This window comes from Oncorhynchus masou, chromosome 1 (assembly GCF_036934945.1).
Source record: "Oncorhynchus masou masou isolate Uvic2021 chromosome 1, UVic_Omas_1.1, whole genome shotgun sequence".
Classification (NCBI taxonomy): Eukaryota; Metazoa; Chordata; class Actinopteri; order Salmoniformes; family Salmonidae; genus Oncorhynchus; species Oncorhynchus masou.
Genome location: NC_088212.1, coordinates 31,298,492 through 31,316,891, shown reverse-complemented (window position 1 = coordinate 31,316,891; position 18,400 = coordinate 31,298,492). Strand labels below are relative to the sequence as shown.

The following is an 18,400-nucleotide window of genomic DNA, read 5'->3' as shown; positions in this document are numbered from 1 at the left end:
TAAAGTTCATCTTTGTGTCCAAAAACCTCATTTTGAAATGGGTGTGTTATGATCAGAAATGCATTGTCTCAAACAAACATCCGGTGAAAGTGCAGAGAGCCACATCAAATTACAGAAATACTCATAATAAACATTGATAATATATACAAGTGTTATGCATGGAAATATAGATAAACTTCTCCTTAATGCAAACGCTGTGTCAGATTTCAGAAAGACTTTACGGCGAAAGCACACCTTGCGATTATGTTAGGTCAGCGCTAGTCACAGAAAAACATCCAGCCATTTTCCAAAGAAGGAGAGGTGTCAGAAAAGTCAGAAATAGCGTTATAAATATTCACTTACCTTTGATCTTGTTTGGAATGCACTCCCAGGAATCCCAGTTCCACAATAATTGTTTGTTTTGTTTGATAAAGTCCATAATTTATGTCCAAATACCTCCTTTTTGTTTTGCACGTTTAGCCCAGTAATCCAAATGCATAATGCGTGATCACTTGTTCAGACGAAATGTCAACTTCTATTACAGTTCGTAGAAACATGTCAAACGATGTATAGAATCAATCTTTAGGATGTTTTTATCATAAATCTTCAATAATGTTCCAACCGGAGAATTCCTGTCTTTAGAAATGCAATGGAACGCAGGTACCTCTCACGGGCGCGCGCGTGATCAGCTCATGGCCTTCTGCCAGACCTCTGGTTGAAACAGCTCTCATTTTCTCCTCACAATAGAAGTATCAAACAATGTTCTAAAGACTTTTGACATCTAGTGGAAGCCTTAGGATGTGCAATATTACCCCATAGACACTGTATATTCGCTAGGCAATGACTTGAAAAACTACAAACCTCAGATTTCCCACTTCCTGGTTGGATTTCTTCTCAGGTTTTTGCCTGCCATATGAGTTCTGTTATACTCACAGACATCATTCAAACAGTTTTAGAACCTTCAGAGTGTTTTGCATATTATGGGCCTGAGTAGCAGGCAGTTTTACTCTGGGCACCTTTTTATCCAAGCTACTCAATACTGTCCCCCAGTCCCAAAGAAGTTAAGCATGGATGCTGGCATCAATTTGCCCTTCGCCAACGAGGCATGTCTTGCTTGTGCTCTGTCCTACATGCTCTGTTTGATTACATCCTCTTCTTTTGCCTTTCAAAGCTTGCCCAATAATACCTTCAGGTACTTCCATGCTTTTTTAAATTGTTACCTAACGTGTCATACTGTTAGCTTAGGAATGTAAGAAGAGATCAATGCTTTTCAATGAGTAATCCCTCTTAATTCACTTGCTTTTTGTCATCATATTTATTTGTCCTTATTTGTAATCAAACTGTAGACTCGGAATTTCGCGTGCCATAGATTATAAAATGGCAATGCAAAATTTCCTCACCCCACCTGTTTTTTCCAATGGAAAACACATGCTTGATTACACCATTGACATTGGATCTCTGTTTGTTTTTAAACAGAGATCCGTCACGTCTGTCCAATACCATGCCTGCTTTATCCACAGGAGGCTGCTGAGGGTAGAACGGATCATAATAATGGCCGGAACAGAGCCACATTTATCTGATTATTATAGGCCCACTGTCTCCTTTCTTTCTTTGTTCTCTGTCTTGATGTTATGCCTTTGTTTCCCTTTGAGCAGACTTCATCTTTTCATTCCATGCTTCTGAATTAGATTCACAAGCACACTTCTATGTACAATTGAAGTCGGAAGTTGACATACACTTTGGTTGGAGTCATTAAAACTTGTTTTTCAACCACTCCACACATTTCTTGTTAGTAAACTATAGTTTTGGCAAGTTGGCTAGGACATCAAGTAATTTTTCCAACAATTGTTTACAGACAGATTATTTCACTTACAATTCACTGTATCACAATTCCAGTGGGTCAGAAGTTTACATACACTGTGCCTTTAAACAGCTTGGGAAATTCCAGAAAATGATTTCATGGCGTTAGAAGCTTCTGATAGGCTAATTGACATCATTTGAGTCAATTGGAGGTGTACCTGTGGATGTATTTCAAGGCCTACCTTCACTCAGTGCCTCTTTGCTTGACATCATGGGAAAATCAAAAGAAATCAGGCATGAAAATAAATTGTAGACCTCCACAAGTCTGGTTCATCCTTGGGAGCAATTTCCAAATGCCTGAAGGTACCATGTTCACCTGTACAAACAATAGTACGCTAGTATAAACACCATGGAACCACGCAGCCATCATCCCGCTCAGGAAGGAGACCTAGAGATGAGCGTACTTTGGTGCGAAAAGTGCAAATCAATCCCAGAACAACAGCAAAGGAACTTGTGAAGATGCTGGAGGAAACGGATACAAAAGTATCTATATCCACAGTAAAACGAGTCCTATATCGACATAACCTGAAAGGCCGCTCAGCAAGGAAGAAGCCACTGCTCCAAAACCGCCATAAAAAAGCCAGGCTTTGGTTTGCAACTGCACATGGGGACAAAGATCGTACTTTTTGGAGAAATGTCCTCTGGTCTGATGATTGTGTGGATGTATTGAAGCAACATCTCAAGACATCAGTCAGGAAGTTAAAGTTTTGGTGAAAATGGGTCTTCCAAATGGACAATGACCTCAAGCATACTTCCAAAGTTGTGACAAAATGGCAACAAAGGACCACAAAGTCAAGGTATTGGAGTGGCCATCACAAAGCACTGACTTCAATCCCATAGAAAATGTGTGGGCAGAACTGAAAAGTGTGTGAGAGCAAGGAGGTCAACAAACCTGACTCAGTTACACCAGCTCTGTCAGGAGGAATTGGCCAAAATTCACCCAACTTATTGTGGGAAGCTTGTGGAAGGTTACCTGAAATTTTTGACCCAAGTTAAACAATTTAAGGGCAAGAGTGTAAACTTCTGACCCACTGGGAATGTGATGAATGAAATAAAAGCTGAAATTAATAATTCTCTCTACTATTATTCTGACATTTCACATTCTTAAAATATGTGATGATCCTAACTGACCTAAGACGGGGCACTTTTACTAGGATTAAATGTCAGGAATTGTGAAAAACTGAGTTTAAATGTATTTGGCTTAGGTGTATGCAAATTTCCGACTTCAACTGTAAATAAAGTAGTCAAAAGTTTTAGTATTTGGTCCCATCTTCCTAGTATGCAAAGACTACATCAAGCTTGTGACTCTACAAACTTGCTGAGTGCATTTGCAGAAAGTTTTGGTTGTTTCAGATTATTTTGTGCCCAATAAAAATGAATGGTAAATAATGTATGGTGTCATTTTGGAGTCACTTTTATTGTAAATTAAAATAGAATGTTTCTAAATAAGTCTATTTAATGTGGATGCTACCATGATTAGGGATAATCCTGGATGAATAGTGAATAATAATGAGTGAGAGTTTGTGTGTCAAAGATCATACCCCCAAGACATGCCAACCTCCCCTGTTATTGTTAATAGTGAGAGGTTTATCAAGGGTGTCAACCATTTCAGACCACACTGTATATACTGTGTATAAAAATGGATCTTTACCAAACTTAAACTATCGGCCACAGTTCATTGCAGGTAAAAGTCACATTATGTTGGCTGCTGGTGGTATTCCATTATACATTAGATTTAACACAGATTATGCATGGTCAATGCTCCACTAGTCCTTGTTGGAGTGGTTAAACTCTAGTCATAATAATTGTGTGTTTTCCTTGACAGAGAGACCGCCTTGAAGAAACAGTTAGATGAGGAGAAAGCCTCCCTCCAGAAGTCCATCCATAAAAGCAGTGCCTTGATCTCCGAGAAGGATCAGGAGCTGGAGACCCTAAAGAGTGAGGTAAGAATTGGCGCTCTTCCCTATTTCTAGACATTTTAATTCCCTAACCTCATGGCAGGCTTCTTGGCACTATTTTCTTTCAGCATTTGTATACTATATTCATTGTATAATGTACACTACCATTCAAAAGTGTAGGGTCCCTAAGAAATGTCCTTGTATTTCAACAAAATCACTTTTTTTTGTCCATTTAAAATAACATCAAGTTGATCAGAAATACAGTGAAGACATTGTTAATGTTGTAAATTACTATTGTAGCTGGAAACAGCAGATTTTTAAAAATGGAATATCTATATAGGTGTACAGAGGCACATTATCAGCAACCATCACTCCTGTGTTCCAATGGCACATTGTGTTAGCTAATCCAAGTGTATCATTTTATAAGGCTAATTGATCATTTGAAAACCCTTTTGCAATTATGTTAGCACAGCTGAAAACTGTTGTTCTGATTTAAACAAACAATAAAGCTGGCCTTTTTTAAACTAGTTGAGTATCTGGAGCAACAACATTTGTGGGTTTGATTACAGGCTCAAAATTGCCAGAAACAAAGTACTTTCTTCTGAAACTCGTCAGTCTATTCTTGTTCTGAGAAATGAAGGCTATTCCATGTGAGAAATTGCCAAGAAACTGAAGATCTCGTACAACGCTGTGTACTACTCCCTTCACAGAACGGCGCAAACTGGCTCTAACCAGAATAGAAAGTGGAGTGGGAGGCCCCAGTGCACAACTGCTCAAGAGGACAAGTATATTAGTGTCTACTTTGAGAAACAGACGCCTCACAAGTCCTCAACTGGCAGCTTCATTAAATAGTACCCGCAAAACACCAGTCTCAACGTCAACAGTGAAGAGGTGACTCCGGGATGCTGGCCTTCTAGGCAGAGTTCCTCTGTCCAGTGTCTGAGTTCTTTTGCCCATCTTAATCTTTTCTTTTTATTGGCCAGTCTGAGATACTGTATTTTCTTTGCAACTCTGTGCATGGAATAGCCTTCATTTCTCAGAACAAGAATAGACTGATGCGTTTCAGAAGAAAGTTCTTTGCTTCTGGCCATTTTGAGCCTGTAATCGAACCCACAAATGTTGATGCTCTAGATACACATCTGGTCTAAAGGAGGCCAGTTTTATTGCTGCTTTAATCAGGACAACAGTTTTCAACTGTGCTAACATAATTGCAAAAGGGTTTTCTAATGATCAATTAGCCTTTTAAAATGATACACCTGGATTAGCTAACATGTCATTGGAACACAGGAGTGATGGTTGCTGATAATGGGCAGCTGTACGCATATGTAGATATTCAAAAAAAATTAAATCTGCCATTTCCAGCTACAGTAGTCATTTACAACATTAACAATGTCTACACTGTATTTCTGATCAATTTGAGGTTATTTTGATGGACAAAAAAATGTGCTTTTCTTTCAAAAACAAGGACACTTCTAAGTTACCCCAAACTTTTGAAAGGTAGTGTGTATGACATAATATTGTATTTTTCCCTCTGAGCAGTTTTCAGTGCTGCGAGGGGAGAGCGCCACAGCGAAGACACTGAAGTCTACTGTCCAGTCTCTGGAGAAAGACAAGTCGCGGCTGCAGGAGCGTGTTCAGAGCCTGGAGAAGAGCCTTGCAGGAGGACAGGACACTCTTACCAGCACCTCTGGTATGACTGGGCAGTCAAAGCTTTTATTTTATTGATTTATTTCACCTTTATTTAACCAGGTAGGCAAGTTGAGAACAAGTTCTCATTTACAATTGCGACCTGGCCAAGATAAAGCAAAGCAGTTTGACACATACAACGACACAGAGTTACACATGGAGCAAAACAAACATACAGTCAATAATACAGTATAAACAAGTCTATATACGATGTGAGCAAATGAGGTGAGATAAGGGAGGTAAAGGCAAAAAAAGGCCATGGTGGCAAAGTAAATACAATATAGCAAGTAAAACACTGGAATGGTAGATTTGCAATGGAAGAATGTGCAAAGTAGAAATAAAAATAATTGGGGTGCAAAGGAGCAAAATAAATAAATAAAATACAGTAGGGAAAGAGGTTGTTGTTTGGGCTAAAATATAGGTGGGCTATGTAATCTGTGAGCTGCTCTGACAGTTGGTGCTTAAAGCTAGTGAGGGAGATAAGTGTTTCCAGTTTCAGTGCTTTTTGTAGTTCGTTCCAGTCATTGGCAGCAGAGAACTGGAAGGAGAGGCGGCCAAAGAAAGAATTGGTTTTGGGGGTGACTAGAGAGATATACCTGCTGGAGCGTGTGCTACAGGTGGGAGATGCTATGGTGACCAGCGAGCTGAGATAAGGGGGGACTTTACCTAGCAGGGTCTTGTAGATGACATGGAGCCAGTGGGTTTGGCGACGAGTATGAAGCGAGGGCCAGCCAACGAGAGCGTACAGGTCGCAATGGTGGGTAGTATATGGGGCTTTGGTGACAAAACGGATTGCACTGTGATAGACTGCATCCAATTTGTTGAGTAGGGTATTGGAGGCTATTTTGTAAATGACATCGCCAAAGTCGAGGATTGGTAGGATGGTCAGTTTTACAAGGGTATGTTTGGCAGCATGAGTGAAGGATGCTTTGTTGCGAAATAGGAAGCCAATTCTAGATTTAACTTTGGATTGGAGATATTTGATATGGGTCTGGAAGGAGAGTTTACAGTCTAACCAGACACCTAAGTATTTGTAGTTGTCCACGTATTCTAAATCAGAGCCGTCCAGAGTAGTGATGTTGGACAGGCGGGTAGGAGCGGGTAGCGATCGGTTGAAGAGCCTGCATTTAGTTTTACTTGTATTTAAGAGCAATTGGAGGCCACGGAAGGAGAGTTGTATGGCATTGAAGCTTGCCTGGAGGGTTGTTAACACAGTGTCCAAAGAAGGGCCAGAAGTATACAGAATGGTGTCGTCTGCGTAGAGGTGGATCAGAGACTCACCAGCAGCAAGAGCGACCTCATTGATGTATACAGAGAAGAAAGTCGGTCCAAGAATTGAACCCTGTGGCACCCCCATAGAGACTGCCAGAGGTCCGGACAGCAGACCCTCCGATTTGACACACTCAACTCTATCAGAGAGTGCTTAACTCTACAGATTAAGCTTCACTGTCACTGAATGCTTATACATGTTTTCCCTTCAGGTGATGCAACTCTGAACCAATTAAAGGAGGACAAGGAGACTTCAGAGAGCCAGGTATGCATGACTTATTATGGCCCAATTTAGCAAAAATTGGTATATAAAACACAACTTGGGTATGCCATTCAGCTGCTTTTTTACCAATATGTATATTTTTGGATGCTTTGTGCATTCACTTAGTTTCCATACTATTGCCATATGTCATGCACTGGATGTTTTGCGTACTATGATCATGTCAACTTTCATATTGGCAGTGTTATGGTAATTACATTTAAAGCAATCACATTTTGCTCAAACTCTGCTGAAACTGATGTCCATGTCTGCCAAGTCCATGGCTGGCAATATAGGCTTAATTTAAATTTGCTGTAGAACCTCTGACGATTGATTTGTTATGTGAAATGAAACCTTATTTTTGGGCCTCACAAACCTCTAAACAGTTTAACACAAAATGATTATGTGCACTAAAATTTCTTAACGTGTAGATTAAAATGGATTCTGGTACGCTCTAATGTGTGTGTATAGGTCACTGGGAGTAAATGGATACCGGACTGCACTCTAGTCAAAGAAGCCCAGTCTAGGAGTTTAATAATGAAGCAGAGTATACATGTGGTATTTACTCAAAAACACATTAAATATCCCTGCAAATGAAAATGGTCTGATCGCCACAAAAGCCAACCAAACTGAGAAATAAATTCAGTTTTTAAACTAACAATTGGTTGCCATGGTGAATAATCCAATAATAATTGATAGGACACATGAAATGAAACCTCAGTTTACCGGAGTCTCTAAATTGAAATACTGGCAGATCAATAAATGTCTTTGTAGATCTAATAACATTTTGAGTATTCTAAATTCAAATCTAATGGGCTTTTATACAGCCGCCCCATCTTCCTTTCTATGAAAGCAGGTCTGCGCCGTCTAACATAGTAGGAAGCTCCACCAATCGGGCTACAGGATGCGGTAGATTCGAACCTTGACCGGATCCTTCCATCTGCACCTGGTATCATATTCACTAACTGTTCGATGGGCCACAAAGCTTGTGGTAGATGAGGATCCACTATCATGGCCACTTGTCCAACCTTCAAGTCTGGGGTGTCAATCTGTCACTTCTGCCTCTGCTGAAGACTTGGCAAATAGTTCCGCATTATTTGGGTCCAGAAGTGGCCCACCAGGACCTAACTATGCTTCCAACAGTGTCATCCAAGTAGGTCTCTGTCTGCATATACGGCATGTGGGGAGCAAAGCATCATGCCGTTCCATCGTTCAGATTACGTTTGACTGGATCGAGGGTTCTACGTCTGCTGAAACAGCCAAGGGTCTTGGAGCTCAGAATGCATTCCACCTCTGTAAGGAACATCAGGAGGACATCTTCATGTTGTGACTTGTCTCAACTGCTACATGAAGAGCATACTTGACATACGTTGTTTCCCTCTCCCAGGCGCCTCTGAAATGCAGTGCATTCGGGGGGTTGAACCAAAAGGTGACCTTCTGTTCAGCCAGCTGTTTCTGGAGTGCAGGCCCGAGGGCCATGAAGGCCTCTTGCAGCTCTTTGTCCGCCTCCCAGAAATTGGTCCCATTGTCCGACAAGATCTCAAAGGGTTATTCTCATTGGGAAATGAAGCTGCGGAGCGCCATCAGGAAGTTATCTGCATCCGTTTTGGTCAGAACATTGAGGCCGGTGCATTGAGTGGTGAGACGGGTCAGCTCAGCCAGAGTTTCCCCCCTCGTAATGTCGTCTGCTGGGTTGTTAGGGAGTGGAGATATGTCGACACCGCTATCAGTGAGATCTTGAATCTCAGCAATTCTGGTGCCGACAAACACTTTATGACATGATTCCAATTGAAGCCAGTTCAGGAAGGTTGTTGAATCTGACCACAGGGTGGTCCCGCGGACCTCCAAAGTAACCTCAGTTTTGCAGAAGATGAGCTAGTGTTGGGCTCCAGTTGGCAGCACTGAGCTCCAGGCGGGGTATTGAGACTTGGCGCTTGGGTGCCACTCGAGATCTTGCCGCGCAGAATGAGACCTGTACTTGTCGTTGCTCATCCACAGAGCCGTAGCTTTCTCTGAAGCATCGCAGAAGATGTGGATGTCGGTGGTCACTGTGGCGCTGTCTATGTATGGAGGGAAATAACACCTTTGGGATGACAACCTCTGACAGGGTTAGAAGTTTGCGCTCCCACTCCTTCCACTGGTCTAGTAGGTGTGCTGGTAAGAGGGGTTGTCCCATACCCTCTCCTTCGTCCAGAGCTCCTGTTCCAGGATCTTTGCTCTCGTCTTGAAGTGGATGATATATCCCATGGGCCATACTGGCTGGCAAGAGTATGGTAGATGATCCTCATGGTGAGCGTTACTTGTACCCCAATGTGTGTGTAGGGCAGTGCCAGCGGAGTCCTAATGTGGTCGCTTCAAGAGCTTGATCACATAGCCTGCAGTTTTTAGCTTCTGAACTTCTTGGCAGTAGCTCTTCGCCTGCTCTGGGTTCTTGGCTAAATTCTGTTCTGTGCTCCTCAGATGAGCCAAGACTGCCTCCTTGAGTGCTTTCAAGTGTGGAGAGTCCTTAACTCGGAGTACCGGAGTGGTATAGTGTGCAACAGTCACACATACGGTGTCAGTCTCAAGGGTGCGTAAAGCCTCATGATTTTGCTTGGACCGGGTCAAGGCTATCTTTACATTGTGGTAAGGCAGAGTATCAATCTGCAACAGCTTCTCCACATGGAGGAAAAGGCCATCTGAACGATAGTGTAAGTGAACAGGCACTGTTGTTTCTTGCTGGAATTGGACGGGAAGTTGGATGGCCCTTGGAGTGCCCAAACAAGTCTTGTATTGACTGCAACAGGTCCACATTGATGGCTCATGCGCACCATTTCCATCAGTGTTTGCAAGTGAGGGTGATCTGAACCGATCAGGACCAGGGGACTGGCCTTGGTGAAGGTCTTGAAGGGAAGACCTCAGAGGTGTTGGTAATGCTTACTGCAAAGCCTCCACTGGGTAGCAGTACTCTGCGAAGCCTAGGTCATCAGCAGTGAAGGGTTTGGTGATACTGAACTGCTTGGATGGGTTGCACACTGGTGAGAGCTTCAAAGTGACCGAGTTGCCTTTTAACTGCACCACCTCTTGACGTACAGTCCTAAGCATCAGGGACTTTGCTTTCTTCGGCAACGCCATTTACTGAACAGCAGCGGGAATGGTACACTCTGAGACATAATCTATGACTGCATAGGTTTCGAGCGATCTGTTATCATTGTAGAGCCGGACTTTCACCACCGTTAGCATCACACTGCCAGAGTGATTTGGGCGGTCCAGGTCGACTGTGGTCGGAGGTGTGCTGACCATCAGGAAGCTCTTATCGTCTTCTTCAGCGAGGTCATGATGGACAGTCAGGTGTTGCTCTATGCAGACGTTGCACGGCTTCTTTAGGGTGCAGGAATCTGGCTGGTGTCCTCTCCCACACTGCCAGCACTGGTCTTTATCCTTAACCCACTGAGCTATTTGGTATTTGGAGAGGAGCTTAAACTCCTCACAATAACTCAGGTAGTGTTCTTGGTTCTTTCAAAAAGTGCAGTACGGTTTAGGCTTCTTTGCCCTTAAGATGCCTTTCCTTCCTGTGGAGCTGAGGACTTCTTGGACTTTGTTGAAAATTGAAAGTTCAGTCGTCTGGTCTGTGTTGTAGAGTGGGTTCTCGTTCTTGTTGTGGGAAGACGGGCTCTGTTCTATAGCGCCCTTGTCCTCTTTCTGGTACAACTCAACGGCTTGACTGGCAATCCGCTTGTCCCGAGACTTGACTTGTAAACAGACAGTCAGGTCAGGTAGGCTGTAAGTTCTATCGACCCCTGTTTGTATCACAGGAGATTGGTGGCACCTTAATTGGGGAGGATGGGCACATGGTAATGACTGGAGCGGAATTAGTGGAAAGGTATCAACAACATCCCATTCCATTTGCTCCATTCCGGCCATTATTATGAGTTGCCCACCCCTCAGCAGTCTCCACTGGTTTATAGAATGCCTTTGGTAATGCAATACTCCATAAAACCGTCTATGTAGGCTCTTGGCAGCTTGGTGAATCGGCGACCCACATATGAGCCGCACATCAGCTCGAATCCGTTGGCTCTCTAGTCTGAGTGTCTGGAGCATACTCATGAGAGAGCGAATTCATCAAATGCTGTAGCATCTCCCATCTTGATAGGTGGCGCATTCAGGATGGCTCCAAGTTCGCTCTGCACAACTGCCTTGGCTGTCCATACTTGTCCTGATGTGCACTCAGGGCAGTGGAGTAAAGATTTGAATCATTCATACATGAGTGGGACAGTTTGTAAGCACTTGGAAGCTTGAGGTGCTCCAGCAGAACTTGGTACATGTAATGCTCTGTCAGATGAGGATGGGGGCCAAGCAGGCTGTCCACGGCCTTCCTCAGTAGGGCGAAGTCACTCTCACGACCGCTGCTCAAGTGTGGGAGCTTTGGCTTTGGGATCCCAAAGGAGGAGGCTGCAACTAGGTCCATTAGGTTTGGGCCTGGAGTCACAGGTGCCTAAGGCACCGCAGGTGTTGGCTGCTGGCATGGATTGGGCCTGTGTGGTGGCGCTGTCCCAAGACCGTTTGGAGGATAAGAGCAGACATGGTGCTGGCATGCTCAGCAGTTGATGCCGAGAGCTGGGCTGGCTGATTAGACAATAGAGGTGGATCAATCCAACGGTCTGGGCCTAGCAGCAAGGAGGAGGCATCGCTCTGGTTGACTAGACCATGGTTGTGGACACCTGGACCTGAGGTAAGTCCTTGGTTGGTGTCATGACATGGGATTATGCTGGAGGTTGCTCTGGTATGAGCGGGTGGATGGTCTGGGGCCATCCGGAGTGCCCTTCACATAATTTTTTTTTAGGAGCTGAAGAAGCCGCGTCGCCGCCTTCAGCTTGTTCTGGGCCTGGCGAAGGAGTTGCTGCTCCCTCCATTGTCTTTCTCTTCAGCTGCATCTCCTGGTATCTTCTCTCCATGGTGAGTTTGAGTCTCGCCATCTCTTTTTCGGGATTAAATCGGGCTGCCTCTCGTTTAAGCTAACTGGTGTCCCAGTTCTTCAAGTGCTGTCTTCTTAAGATGAACTTGAATATATGAGTGATCACTGTTGTCGCCATTACTGCTTTGTTGACTGGGGGCTGGCGACCCCCTTCCTTGGAGGGGCTGGTATTGTAATGCCGTACCTTGTTGTGGCTGGCCTGGGCTCAACAGTTCGCTTTGTTGAGGTTGGTGATGATCCTCTTCATCAGAATCCTCCTTGAGGTCTTCTTCTTTGGGGGTGTGGCTTGCATGAAGCTGTCCTGTGGGGGAGGGCTCACCAGTTAGGATACCCTCACCTCGGTGGGCATGCCTACTTGGAGTGGTTGTTTGAGTGTGTGGGTGGTTGACTGTTTAGGCTGCTGTATCTGCCGTCGTGGACGTTCATCTCCTCGGGGCTGGGTCCCTTGGGAGATCTGGGTGTCCTCAGTCTCGATGTCCATCATCCAGAGTCTTGTACTCTCTGTTTTGATAGGCCACTGGGAGTAAACAAATACCGGACTGCTCTCTGGTCAAAGAGGGTTTACAGACACAGAAGCCAGTCTAGGAGTTTAATGATGAAACAGAGTATACATGTGGTATTTGGTCAAAAATGCACAAATATCCCTGCAAATAAAAAAGGGTCTGATCTCCACAAAAGCCAACTGGACTGAGAAATAAGTTCAGTTTTTAGACTAACAATTGGTTGCCATGGTGAATAATCAAATGATAATTGATAGGACACATGAAAGTTAACATCAAACCGTTGACTGGAGTCTCTAAATGAATATACTGGCAGATCAATAAATGTTTTTTATAATCTAACAGGCTTTTATACATGGATCGGCATCCCTTTACTTACTGTGATGTCTAGCTGAACTGCTTGCCTACTATTTTCTCTGTCAGTGATGACTTGAGTCTGTTTTGTCTGGCTTTAGGTGGGTCCTAATTTTGATCTGTTTTGTCTCCTCCCTCTTTCTCATTTACCTCCTCCTCTGTCACTGATGTTGGCCATGCTACCCGAAAATCAGGCAGCGGTTTGTTACTGTTATTCATCAGCTCCACTCATGCATGTCTATTTGTCTGTAGATTTCCCCACGGTTCTTGTTCCATCTGTGCTGTTGTGTGTTCTGGAAAATAATTCCTAAAAGTTCCTGTTGGTTTACATGTCTGGTCGTCTCCCAAGGAGGAATTAGGCCTTCTCTCTGACATAATTTACCATAAGGATGTATTTACAATTAGCTTTAAAAAATAAATGAACACCATATCCTATTCATAAAGGAAATGTACCAGAGTTATGATTTCCAGCAAATTGGCATGCCTTGATGCCACAATTTCTCATTGGTGGACGATTCAGAGTTTTACTGTTCAGTGTTGCCCTCTTTACTCTTGCTCATGCCAGGATATGGGGTTTGTTTTCATAACTTAGAAACTGGACAAGCACGTTGGTGAAGGTGATGGTGCACTGTTATTCTTGTAGCAGGGTGGGTTGGGGAAAGGGGTGAATATATTAACAGCTTGTGTGATTTTAGCACTCAATGAGATGTGGATGCTGTTGGATGACCTGTTGTTTGTGTTCCATTTTCCAAAGTTCTAAGTTGGCTACATTTACGTTTAACTGAAGTCTGTGCCGTATGAGCATAAAGAACTCTGTTACTGTCCGTGATTTCCCTTTTTGTCTGCGGCAGATTGAGTTCCTGAACTCGGTTATCGTGGACCTGCAGAAGAAGAATGAAGACCTTAAGGGCAAGCTGGAGAAGATGGCGGAGGCTTCCCTTAATGGGAATAATGCAAGCGAGCTTGATAACTACGACGGGTCAGCCTTCTCCCATGCTTTTAAACACTGACCCTGAGTCAGACAAGTTCAAGCCCACACTAACCTCATACTTTTTCATTTGTTGTTAATTTCATTAAGTTAGCTCAGAGCATAAATCAGTATTTCTATTTTAACAATTCATCATAGTCCTAGTTTGCCCATTTGTCTAGTCTTCTGTACATACTCACGCCCTGACCCTGTATGTTTCCCACCCTTTTCTCAGCGGTTTTAATGAAGGTCCCTCCAAAAAGAAGGTCCCACCAAGGCTCTTCTGTGACATCTGTGACTGCTTCGACCTCCATGATACAGAGGACTGTCCCACTCAGATGCAGATGCCGGACTCCCCACCCCACACCGCCTACCACGGCAGTAAGGATGAGGAGAGGGCTTATTGTGACATCTGTGAGGCCTTTGGCCACTGGACTGACTCCTGTAACGACGACCAGACCTTCTAATCTAAAGCCTTCGAGAACCATCTTTGGCACAATCTCAACTTTTGCACATAAACCAAATTCTGAGGTGTACAAGTGCACATGGAGTTCTCTACTGTATGGGTGTGTGCATGTGTTTGTTTGTGCAGAAAGTATTTATTGCACAAGCCCCTAAGTGCTATAATTGGGAGGATATTGTCTCAAAACGATCAACTTAATTATCCGCACCCACACGTCATTGACTAGCAAAAGGGGCAGAAATGCTGACGTATTGTGATATAAGGTTTTCATTGGGAATTGTTTAAAAAATCCACTGTTTGTGTTGCGACCTTCTTCAGTGTGTGCAAAAGATGAGGCTATAGTTTATTTTTTTACACTTGGACATACTTTGTACTTAAAAAAAAAAAGTTGCCTTGTCAATCTGTCTGTGATAATTGTGTGGTGGAAAGGCATGGAGAGGGGCTTGGCTGGCACCTGTTGCCTGGCAGGGTTGGAGCAGTGAAACAACGGTGTTTGACTTTTAGTTTAAAAAAGACTACCTCGGCCGTGTGGGATGGTGGTCAAGGTTGAAGCCGCTAAACAAGCCTAAAGCACTGCACACACTTTATTCCTCTCCTCTGTTTAAAATCCTTGGTTCCTTTTTAAATGGCCTTTACAAGAACAATGCATAATTAAATTATAATTTAAGGATAAAATATTGTAAACAGATGGTATGATGCTCATGAATTTCTGTACCTAACTTTTTGAATGTTGAATATCTGTACAAAAATAAATTACATTTATGGATAATGTTTAAGTTTGTTTCATAACAGTTGCAGGAGCTCGTGAAATTACCCTTCAAACAAATTTTATACAGTATTTTTTTTAAAGTTCTCTCACCAAATATTTTCTGTACACAATTACTTCCTGAGTACTCTATACTAAGAAATACAGTTTCTTTGATTGTATGCCTTGGAAATGACCACTTGTACTGTAAGCACTTCATGGTTTCAGCTAGTGTTATGACATCACGTTTAAATATACATTACACAGATTACAGCTATGGTGCAGTTTTAATCACTGTTCCCTTTAAAAACAATTTATTAAGTAATATGTTTTTTTTGCCTCTGCAGTGTGTAATAATTTTACACCACAGCTCTCAACATCCCCTCCTTAGAACAAAATAGACCTGTTTTGTTTCACATCATTACCTCTAAATCATTTGACCTGTTTTTAAAATGTACCATCAATACCTCTGTACTCTTAAATGGCGCTTTAACCCTCTGTGCTGATCTGATGCCCACAAAGACATCATCATTAGGAACAAACCAGCGCAGGACGCTGCCACTCCCAGGCTCATCGCTGTCTGGCATGACATCCTTAACGTTCCAGCAGATTGCTGGTGTGAACAAAAACGTCATCGTCCCCTTAGAACACATGGGCCCGCAGGCAGGAAATAAACCTCCTTCAGGGTCAGGTTGAAAAAAAACCTCCTCAAAATCCCACTGCAGGATGTCCCCAAACTGCCTGTTCTCATACGCCAGTAGCTGCTGCAGCGGGAATCCCTGTATTCTGTCTGATGACTTACCTACTAAGAACTTTTACCCTGAAAGTACACCCTCTTCCCACAAGTGCTCCATAGTGCAATCCTGCTGTCCACCTGGATGGCTGTGGATTTATTGGCCAGCAGGAGAAAGATTATTCTCACAGGGTGTCGGAGACAGCAGGCGGGGGAATGTCTTGCAGTGTTTGTACATGAGGAAGTTACGGTGTGGAGGTGGGATAGAGGACGGAATGTTCTGCATGCTGTCATTCAGGGAGCACTTGAAAACATCCACAGTGGACTGTGGTGATGTGGCAGAGGTCTTCCAGTGCCAGTCTGTGATTCATGCGCCACAGTCTGAGCACTATCTGGTGGTGGGACATTGAGGTCCATCATCATAAAGAGGAAGCCCATCAACAGTCACAATAACAATGGACCATCTACTGTTTCTGAAGAAGATCCTCGTTGTTCTGAAAAATAATTAGCACACCACTTTTTAGCAACAAGGAGACATAATTGTCACTAGTATATGAAGTAAGCCTACAATAGGCTACAAGCGGCACAATTTATTTTGTCTCACTACCAAAAGTACGCAGGTCACACAATTGTTCCTGTTTGCCTGGTCCCAGATCTGTTCACGCTATTATGTCAACGCCTTGCCATACCAAACATGTTTGTGCCATCCATGTCACTCCTTGTTATACCAAGACTGGTGGTCCCCAGGCTACCTCTGGGGCTTTCTCCATTACAGAATAATACACATTTTTGGGACAATGTAGGCCCTAGGCCAGTGGCTTTCAAACCTCTCCTCAGGAATCCTCAGACATTTCACGGTTTTGTTGTAGCCCAGAACTAGCTCATCTGATTCACATACTCATCGGCTTGATGATTACTTGACAAGTTGAATCAGGTGTGCTAGCTGTGGAATAGTTTGAATGCATGTAACGGCTGGGGGTCTCGAGGAGATGTTTGTATACCCTTCCCTATGCTTAACAACTAGGTGTCTAACCTGGCTGTAACTACATACAAGGACACTGAGGTTCGGACCTCAGTAATTGTTTCTCATCCGATTTAAAAATAAATAAATATATTATTTTGTACTCAAAGAAAATCAATTATGGGTCAACATCTAAATTGGGCTCTCCGACCCTGTTCCTTGAGAGCTTCCTTCCTGTAGGTTTTCACTCCAACCCCAGATTCAGCTAATCAACCAGCTAGTTATTAGAATCAGGTAGGCTTGATTAGGGTTGGAGTGAAAACCAACAGGACAGCAGCTCTCCAGGAACAGCCCTGGTCTAAATATCGCACCTGCCTCTTTGTGAAAGAGTGCAATCATGAACAGTGGTTTGTTCTTTATATTCGCTTGCATCCCCGGATTTGCCCTTTTTAACATACTTTCACCACTCTCTCAAACGGCTAACCCAGCCCTCTCGCGGCACAGACAGAGGGCCAGAGAAGTGAAATGAACTACCCCAGCTCGCAGTCAGCTCAAGTAGGCAACTAGAGAGTCAAACACTGCTTACAATGTGTTTGCGAGATGCCGGACAAAATACCATTTTAAAACCGTCCCACATCTCCACAGACATCCCCAAAAACAAACAAAAATGTAGGGCACCACTGGTAAATAGTCACTCATACACTTGCTCTTTCCATGACATAAACTACATTTCAATAAAAAAATTTACGTGAGTAAAGTCATTGCATAAAAAAAAAACATGACAGCTGTGATTTATAAATGCCAACTGATCATTTGTTCTTTCGACATGGTCTGATCTTTTTGTGTCTGTAAAATGAATTATGCAAAAAATGGAGATGGAAACACCTTTATAAGCAAATATTGATATACAGTGGATTCGGAAAATATTCAGACCCCTGAACTTTTTCCACATTTTGTTACATTACAGACTTATTCTAAAATTGATCAAATATATTTTTTTCCTCATCAATCTACACACAATACCCCATAACGACAAAGTGAAAACAGGTTGCAAATGTATTAAAAATAAAGCGGATATCTTATTTCCTTAAGTATTCAGACCCTTTACTGTGAGACTCAATCGTTTCTACAACTTGAATTGAGTCCACCTGTGGTAAATTCAATTGATAGGACATGATTGGACATGATTCAGAAAGGTACACACCTGTCTGTATAAGGTCCCACAGTTGACAGCGAAAATCAAGCAATGAGGTCGAAGGAATTGTTTGTAGAGCTCCGAGACAGGATTATGTCGAGGCACAGATCTGGCGATAGGTAGACATTGAAGTTCTCCAAGAACACAGTGGCCTCCATCATTCTTAAATGGAAGAAGTTTAGAACCACCAAGACTCTTCCTAGAGCTGGCCGCCTGGCTAAACTGAGCAATCAGGTGAGAACGTCCTTGGTCAGGGAGGTGACCAAGAACCCGGTGGTCATTCTGACAGAGCTCTAGAGTTCCTCTGTGGAGATGGGAGAAACTTCCAGAAGGACAATCATCTCTGCAGCACTCCACCAATCAGGCCTTTATGGTAGAGTGGCCAGACGGAAGTCACTCCTCAGTAAAAGGCACAAGACAGCCCGTTTGGAGTTTGCCAAAAGGCACCTAAAGACTCTTAGACCATGAGAAACAAGATTCTCTGGTCTGCTGAAACCAAGATTTAACTATTTGTCCTGAATGCCAAGTGTCACGTCTGGAGGAAACCTGGCACCATCCCTAGGGTGAAGCATGGTGG

At 43.3% G+C, this 18,400-nt stretch overlaps 1 protein-coding gene across 7 annotated transcripts in view; it reads left to right on the top strand.

Annotated features, from left to right (window-relative positions):
* The window catches only part of LOC135541880 (CAP-Gly domain-containing linker protein 1-like), a 52,507-nt gene extending 37,547 nt beyond the window's left edge, over positions 1-14,960 (top strand). For all 7 annotated transcript variants that reach the window (XM_064968350.1, XM_064968378.1, XM_064968360.1 and 4 more), the window contains 5 exons: positions 3,665-3,782; positions 5,277-5,427; positions 6,905-6,957; positions 13,611-13,738; positions 13,962-14,960. In XM_064968350.1, the coding sequence (XP_064824422.1) occupies positions 3,665-3,782; positions 5,277-5,427; positions 6,905-6,957; positions 13,611-13,738; positions 13,962-14,193 (682 nt within the window). In that variant the 3' untranslated portion in view covers positions 14,194-14,960. The remainder of the gene's footprint in view (positions 1-3,664; positions 3,783-5,276; positions 5,428-6,904; positions 6,958-13,610; positions 13,739-13,961) is intronic.
* Positions 14,961-18,400: the final 3,440 nt, after the last annotated feature.